This window comes from Cherax quadricarinatus, chromosome 53, assembly GCF_038502225.1.
Source record: "Cherax quadricarinatus isolate ZL_2023a chromosome 53, ASM3850222v1, whole genome shotgun sequence".
Lineage (NCBI taxonomy): Eukaryota > Metazoa > Arthropoda > Malacostraca > Decapoda > Parastacidae > Cherax > Cherax quadricarinatus.
Genome location: NC_091344.1, coordinates 23,174,900 through 23,183,412, shown reverse-complemented (window position 1 = coordinate 23,183,412; position 8,513 = coordinate 23,174,900). Strand labels below are relative to the sequence as shown.

At 39.2% G+C, this 8,513-nt stretch overlaps 2 protein-coding genes across 3 annotated transcripts in view; both read right to left on the bottom strand.

Annotated features, from left to right (window-relative positions):
* LOC128692226 (dynein heavy chain-like) overlaps positions 1–1,021 on the bottom strand; it is a 1,910-nt gene extending 889 nt beyond the window's left edge. Inside the window, exons 1-2 of one of the 2 annotated variants that reach the window (XM_053781300.2) lie at positions 983–1,021; positions 154–285 (exon numbers count right to left, since the gene is read on the bottom strand). In XM_053781300.2, the coding sequence (XP_053637275.1) occupies positions 154–285 (132 nt within the window). In that variant the 5' untranslated portion in view covers positions 983–1,021. Of the gene's footprint in view, positions 1–153; positions 295–982 lie in introns of those variants that run through there. The other variant, XM_053781299.2, reaches the window with a different exon arrangement.
* A 4,586-nt stretch (positions 1,022–5,607) lies between these two features.
* Positions 5,608–8,175, bottom strand: LOC128692225 (adhesive plaque matrix protein-like). Its single transcript, XM_053781298.2, has 3 exons — positions 8,130–8,175; positions 6,969–7,322; positions 5,608–6,302 (listed from the first exon to the last, which is right to left on the bottom strand). The coding sequence occupies exons 2-3, from the start codon at positions 7,317–7,319 to the stop codon at positions 5,871–5,873; spliced, it is 783 nt and encodes a 260-aa protein (XP_053637273.1). The 5' UTR covers positions 7,320–7,322; positions 8,130–8,175; the 3' UTR covers positions 5,608–5,870.
* Between the last annotated feature and the right edge of the window lie 338 nt (positions 8,176–8,513).

The following is an 8,513-nucleotide window of genomic DNA, read 5'->3' as shown; positions in this document are numbered from 1 at the left end:
TTATGTTCTGATGTTTATGCTGTGTTTCTGAACCTCTCTGAGTGTTGACCTGATGATCATGATCTAGAATTAACTCTTAAATGTTCTCTAATGCAGTACCTGCCCTAGTTCTGACCTGCTCCTGTTTTAACCAGAACCTGCACCGACACTGACCTGCTGAACTTCAGTTTGGTACTGGGTGACATAATGAGTCTTGGGGTAGCAAGGTTCAGGATAGACAGGGTCAGCCACCACTGCCGCCACCACAGCCAACACCACCACTACAAACAAATTTGAAGACACCATCTGCAACATAAGACACTACTCGTTATACATCTCTTAAAATCCTCGGGTTAATGTGCCATAAACACTGGTCGATGAAAAGTGAGAAGTCACTGAGTGGAGAGCGAAACGCATGTAAAAGAGGGTCCCTGACTGAAGGGGTCTCAGTCACAGACCCTCGTCACTGGTCAGTGACCCTTTTTTCAAAAGTCAAAGGGTCTTTGATTGAGGCAGAAAGTTACAAATGTCTTTTACATGCTTTTCATTTTTTTCTAATCCAAGTTATTACACAATTTTCACTTCTTAATGTATTTGCAGCATTGACATAGAATTAAACGTTATTTTTTTTTTTAAACTAATCACACATCAATTATTTTAGACAATCGAGAAAGCGTGAAAGCCTATTTCTGAAAGAGCAAGTGTAATAAATAATGAAGATTAATGATGCTTTAAGTATATATGATTCATGGCTTTATCACGTCCCATTTAACACGTTTATCCCTTTTTCACTCGAACCATTAACAGGAGTTTTTCTCCAAAAAGATATCTGTTAACTTCATACATCTAATGACTGTTGTTACTCTTTCCTTTATTTCCAATAAGTATATACAGTTACGTTGTTTTTCGCCCTATTATTGAGGTTTATCCTGATTTTAAAGTTTGTTCATTACGTATTCAGATTAAAAAATATTTTAAGTGAAAGAAGAGCTCGAATGTTCACCTCGAGAGCTGCTGTTTCCTGGAGGGCGGAGAGCAAGAGACTGACGACTTCAGATTCTGCGAGTGAGGTATTTATAGTGCCGGGAGGGCGGGGCTCTTTCGCGCGTCCAAAGGACGAACGCGCATTGGAGGAGAAGGACTAGGGGGAGAAGGGGCGGTCATGCGCTTAATGAAGGTCGCGCGTTACGTGAATTCGCACTGCGTGAGGTCGTGTTCTTCTCGGTACCTACTTCAGTTTCAATCTTGACGCCGATTACGCTCGCAGGATCAGGTGGTAGGGTGTGGTGGGAGGGGTGTGGGGAAGGGGTGTAGTTTGAAGGGTGTGGGGAAGGGGAGGATGATGGTGTACCGTTATATCAAGGGGAAAATACTCGAGAATAACGTTGGAGGAACTTAGTTTATTCCCAAGTACTTTTAGGTAAGTAATTTGCGATAAGGATTTTTATACCACTGTTCTGAACAACAGTAAGTGGAAAGAAGTGGAAGAAGGAGCGGTATAAAGAAGAATTAAGAAAAACAAAAGAAAACCATCGAGGAAAAACAAGATGGAAAAAAGAAAGATGAGTAAGAAGTATAATAAGAGAAATGTAAGAAAAATAAAAAATAAAATCATTGTAAAAACGATAAGACAATGAAGACGACAAAATAGTAACGACAGCAACACAAGTCATCATAATTCTCACCATTGTTGTTGAACTAACAAAGACAATGTAACAATGTTAACACTAACTTAATGGAAACATTCCAAAAACAATTTATAATTGTGTTAGTGGTTTTAGTTGATAGTATGTAATAAACTCTCTCTCTTTCTCACACACTCAAACATATATACGCACATACATTATATATATATATATATATATATATATATATATATATATATATATATATATATATATATATATATATATTTATATATATATATATATATATATATATATATATATATATATATATATATATATATATATATATATATATATATATATATATATATATATATATATATATATATATATATATATATATATATATATATATATATATATATATATATATAAGCGTGTTATTTAGCATAACTACAACTATGCAAAGCTTTGACTCATATTTTTTTATAGATATGAGTGAAGAATTCTGACAGTACCTGTAATAAAGACAGTTTATCATGAAGCACATACTGACTGCCTGTCACAACTGTTATCTCTCATGAAACGTTATAATCCTAAGCTATATTGCCGTTGTTCATTGATCTACAACAAATGTCAAAGTAAATGACTGCAATGAGCTCCTGTTCTTTCTTATATTCCAGTAGTTTAGTTATCCCCAACAGCCTGGTTGGTCCGAGAAATTGCAATGGTTAACAGAGGAAGGAACGTTCATTGTGTCATGGAATACGTCACGTTCACTCCAGTCGTTCGTTCGTTGTGTCATGGTATACTTCACGTTCACTCCAGTCGTTCGGTATTTCACACTCTTGCAGTGACGACAGTTAAACATCACTGTCAGATTACCTCCCTTGTGTATTTCATCAGTCCATTACAGACGAATATAACACTGGAGATAGTAGAAGACGTAGTTTTAAGGGGATCAGACCATCAGGTACACATTCATCTTAAGATACAGAAACACTTATGATATTATCAAGTCCTTTATTGACGTTCTTAAATCCCTTGCTCTGACCTTTATTAATTCACGGGTCAATAAAAGATACCACAGTACTGCATTGCTGTATTAAAGTATTTCATATCATTGCTATCCACTTTCAGATTACATTTTGTACGTCAGTTTCAGGCGTCGTTTTAAGTTGTGAAAACAGAGCTGAAGGCTGTGTTGTGCACGGAAGTTATTTCTTTACTGCTGCTAGTCATTCCACCCTCGCTGGCTATTAGAGATCGTGTCATATATTTCACCATTTCCTTGTTCCTTATATACTTATAGAATACCTTAGGGTTTGAAAGAGAGAGAGAGAGAGAGAGAGAGAGAGAGAGAGAGAGAGAGAGAGAGAGAGAGAGAGAGAGAGAGAGAGAGAGAGAGAGAGAGAGAGAGAGAGAGAGAGAGAGAGAGAGAGAGAGAGAGAGAGAGAGAGAGAGAGAGAGAGAGAGAGAGAGAAGGCCTGTTTCAGGCTAATCTGCAGTAAACAGTATGCAAATCGATTCATTTACGTGATGAATAAGACATTTTGATGATACCCAAGTGTTGTACATGTGTCATTCATCAGTCCTAGTCGTGACTCGTTCTGGCACAGCTGTCAGTTCTTCAGAGCTTTCAGCGCCGGAAAGATGGCCGTGGCTTCAGCGTTATGTTACAAGGCCAATATTATCAAGGTCCTCTTTTCTCCTCCTCCTCCTCCTCCTCCCTCCAGTGTTATCAAGGTCCTTCTCCATCAACATAACTCAGCTATGACCATCATCAATTTCACTTTCTGTAGCTTGCTCAAGGACCTCACCAGAGGTCGTTGATTCCTAGTTTCCGTCTCGCTGTTAGAACACTGAGGATCGAGCCTCCACACTGACATGATGCTTCACATAAACATGACAATATAATTCCGGCTCACTTTTGGATCACAACCTCAGGAAAAAATATCACATTTTTGAGAAATTAAACTAAGAAAATGAATTCAAGAAATATACTAGTGAAAAATATACTAATGAAAAATATACTAGTGAAAAATGCTTGAAAATCCGAGTAAATATTATAAATTTATTTGTAAGAGATATAAATTTGACAGATTTGTAAATGTAGTATAGGAAATGTACTCATGTTAGGACTCTAAAAGTACTTTTCATAGATGATTGTGCATCCTTATCCTCTCGCTCTGCCATCCACAGGATGAATATGGAATGCACAATGGACTAGCCACTAGCACCTATAGGATGGGTATGAGAGATGCTCATTGTACTAGCCAGTACCGTCCATAGGATGGATGAGAGATGTTCATTGCACTAGGAAGTACTGTCGATAGGATGGATAAAAGAGATAATCATTGCATTATCCATTGCACACTGCACTATGGACTAGTCACTACTATCCATAGGATGGATGAGAGATGTTCATTGCACTAGTAACTACCGTCCACAGGATGGATGTACTGAGTACCGTGAAATCGACTGGTATTAAAAAAAATAGGCAATAATTTTAGGACATATTCAATGGGGACAATTTCTGTCCTGAGACCTTCGTTACTCCAAATAAATATAAGGGTAAAAGAATTCAACTTAAATGGGCGTTTAGGACTCTGAGAAGATGCGAGGTCTGGCAGGGTCTGGCAGGGTCTCGCAGGGTCTGGCAGGGTCTGGCAGGGTCTGGCAGGGTCTGGCAGGGTCTGGCAGGGTCTGGCAGGGTCTGGCAGGGTCTGGCAGGGTCTTGCAGGATGCCGCCTGACTCTTGTGTCTGGTGGAGTCAAGGTGATGCTCTTTTGATAATCTTGTGTACCAGCGTCTCAGCAATACTATATTTCCTGTTTTTGTGTGCGTTTGATTGTTACAGCAATAAGAGAGGTGTCCAAACAACGAAGTCTGTAGAGACAGTTTTTTGTGAAGATCATTTACGCTTTTGGTACAGTCCTTCAGATGTGCCTGCGGATTACTCATTTGTTTCTGCATTCCAAACCAACTCCGTCTGTAGGGATTAGACTCTGTTAAAATTATTCGTCCCTCTGCGTCCTTATGGGCCACTCGTTCTTTACTGAGATCGTCCCTGTAGCATAGATAGTTCTATTCATTAAGTCTAGCGGACAAATTCCTTCCTGTCTCTCCTACGTAATTATTTTCACGGTGGCTACACGGGATTGTGAAGACACCGACAATAGATGTAGGTTGTTGTGTGGTGAATCGCAAAGTACTAAGTCATCTGATGAATATAGACAACACTACCGTCCACAGGATAGTTGGAAGATGCTCACACAGAACTGACTGTTACAGTCAACAGGATATATATGATGATCACAATAAACTAGCTACACTCGTCCACAGAATGGATGTGAGGAACACATTAGAAGTGTTACGCCATTTGCATAACTGAAACACTAAATGATTCTCAGATATTTCCACTTCCGCCACGTGCCATTTACCACGTGCCACTCACCACGTGTCACTCACCACGTGCCACTCACCACGTACTGTTCGGACTATTACCTAACATTAAATTATTTTTATAGGGAATTTGGGAAACATGACTTCAAAAATATATTAAGTGAATGGTCATCCACGAACCCATTAAAAACTATCAGTATGTGTGGGAAACTTAGAGAGAGAGAGAGAGAGAGAGAGAGAGAGAGAGAGAGAGAGAGAGAGAGAGAGAGAGAGAGAGAGAGAGAGAGAGAGAGAGAGAGAGAGAGAGAGAGAGAGAGAGAGAGTGAAAGAACTGTTACAGTAGTGATATTAGTAACATTATCATTATCATCACCATCATAATAATAATAATTATAATAATAATAATAATAATAATAATAATAATAATAATAATAATAATAATAATAATAATAATAATAATAATAATAATAATAATAATCAGTCTGAATTATTATCCCATTTACTTTTGTAAACATTTATCTTCACATCGCCTTTACATGATTAATTACAGTATCAACAATCCTTATTAAGAGAATTTCCAAATCAAACACAGGGATACAATGCGATTCTTTATTCTATATTACACTTTGAATCCTTTGGCCGTAGCACCAAAACATAACATGGAAGCTGGAATCCTGAACACAGGATCGAATCCCACATGACTTCTCGATTTCCTATTTTTAAATATCAGTTTTAAATCCATTTGGTGGCTAAAAACTGAGAGATAAATTCTAGAGATATCGAGTTATTTTTTTTCTTATATACAATCGTAAACTGTGAGAGTTTAAATAGGGTCGATTGTTGGGTCCGCTTTTGTTTTTAGTAGTAGGGTGTAGGGCAGGCCGTGACGTAGCCGACCTTCTCCACGGGTACTGTCACGTACTCTGGTACAACTTTGGTCTGGTACGCCGTCTGGTATTTGACTAGGGTCTGGGTCACGTACTGGGGCGTGTAATGGGTGGTATACACGGTCTGGTACTTAACCTGGGTCTGATAGTGGGTCTTGTAGAGCGTGAGAGGCACGTACGTAGGCACATACTCGGCTCTAGTTACGTACTGTGTGTGGTACTGGGTCTGGTACTTGGTCTCGTAGTGAGGCACGTACTGCACTTGGGTCTTGTAGGCCGTTTCGGTGACGTACTTGGGCACGAACTGGGTCTGGTACTTAGTCTGGTAGTGGGTTTGGTAGTGGGTCTTGTAGAGGGTGGTAGGTACAACTTGCTTCTGCACTACTGTCTTGTATACTGGTACCTGTGGTGATTATAATGTTAATAATAATAATAATAATAATAATAATAATAATAATAATAATAATAATAATAATAATAATAATTATTATTATTATTATTATTATTATTATTATTATTATTATTATTATTATTATTATTATTATTATTATTACTATTATTATTATTGTTATTATTATTATTAATTGCACCTATAGTGAAAGGATTTATCAATATTGCAAGCAATTTCACGTACCAATAACTTCAATGACGCTGCTTAAGTAAGCTAACAATTTCTAAGTATATATTAAGTGTTACAGAATTCCCACAATGAATAAATAAAAAAAAATCGGAAATCTGAAGGATTTTTGAAAAAAAAAATCTTTCCAAATTTGAAGGGTTATTAGTAAAAAAAACGAGAATTTCTGAAAAGCATTGAAAAATGGTTTGAAAATTTATGGTATTTTTTGCCTCTGACATCTGATCTATATAGAATTAATTGGTATTTTATGTATTGATAAACTGATAAATTGAGTGAATGATAATGAAAGTGATTCTTCTTTTTCGGGTCACCCTGCCTGAAGTTACCAAAGTTCTGATAAGTTCAATCTGCTTCAGTAATGACCAGCTGAACTTCCCTGAACTTTGAACTTCTTCAGTTCTAGAGTATTGAACCCGTGTCTGTACGTACCTCTTGTAGAGCTTCCTTAACAGCAGTGACGTAGGCTGTTTTAGGGTAGCAAGGAGCTGGGGCATGGTACACGGGGTACTCCGGGGCAGCCACGGGGTATACAGGGTCAACGATGGGGTATACGGGAGGAGCCTCGGGGTATATGGGGTCAGCCTTTGCCTCAGCCACGGGGTCAGCCTCGGGGTCAGCTACAGGGTTAGCCACGGGGTCAGCCACGGGATCAGCTTCAGGATCAGCCACTGGGTCAGCCACGGGGTCAGCCACGGGGTCAGCCACGGGGTCAGCCACTGCATTCGCAACGCCAGCCAACGCCACCATAATCACCACCAGCATTGTTGTGTACGCAGACATGGCCTATGATTGGATATGGTTGTAAATGTACCACATTACACTCAATTTACGTCTGGCCTGGTTCCTAGTTCCTATTTTCTCGTTTCTAGTTCCTATATTCTAGTTCCTCGTTCCTATTTTCTAGTTCCTAGTTCCTATTTTCTAGTTCCTAGCTCCTATTTTCTAGTTCCTAGTTCCTAGGCCTTTTGTGTACCCCTATATTCTGCCTCTACCATCCACAGGATGGATATGAAGTGCACAATAAACTAACCACTACCATCCATAGGATAAATAGGAAGTACACAGTAAACTAGCCACTACCATCCACAGGATAGATATGAAGTACACAATAAACTAGCCACTACCATCCACAGGATGGATATGAGGCGTACAATACACTATCTATGCGAAATTAATTTTGTTGACAGTTGCATTTGACAGATATTGTCAGGAATAATCTCAAACGAGACATGGCGTAAGGTGAGACTGATTTATACTCTAAATAATAAAATCGCACTGTATCGCGAAGATAATTGTGAATTCACTGTAAAGGGTGGTGAAAAATATTGTTTTTTTCTTTTTAACGTTTTAAAGATTTAGATAACTTGAATTATCATTTATTAGAAGATAATAAATAAATAAGAGGGGCATTGAAATGACCGCCTTTACCCATGCTAGGCAGATGCTTATCGCAACCAATCTCATTCATGAGAATTTAAGAACAGAAGAGTACTGCAATAGGCCTGTTAGCCCATGTTAGGTAGGCACTCACACCCAACCAGTCCCACTCGTGTCGAAGGATGTAAATGTAAGAATATTCGCAATGTTTACCTTGATCTGTGTTGGTGTTCTGGCGAGGGTGAGCAAGAGACTGACGCCTTGGAGAAGGAGTCGGGGCATTATATACTTAGCGTCTCCTTGCAACTGCTGCTGCTGTTGTTGCTGCTGTTACTGCTGTCGCTGGTAGGGAGGAGGGGGACAAGGCAGCGCTACCCAGGAAGGTCACAGGGCGTGTCTCCATCAGAACTTCCCTCTGTAATTTCCAGCACCATCATCAGGTCCCTTTACCGGTGGGTGTGTCGAAGACACAGAACCTCGCTTGACGCCGCACCGCTAGCTCAAGGACGCCCGAGTGTTATTATGCGCGATCTTAAGGCGCACGATACTTCGACAAGTGTGTTCGCGGGGAGACGGCATTCAGCATCCTTGTATCAT

What these genes read in the sequence shown, in the direction of transcription:
- LOC128692225 (XM_053781298.2), bottom strand. Translation starts at nt 7,319, where the DNA reads ATGTCTGCGTACACAACAATGCTGGTGGTGATTATGGTGGCGTTGGCT. An exon ending in TTAAGGAAGCTCTACAAGAG is followed by an intron (nt 6,303 to 6,968) that starts GTACGTACAGAC and finishes TAATCACCACAG; the next exon opens with GTACCAGTATACAAGACAGT.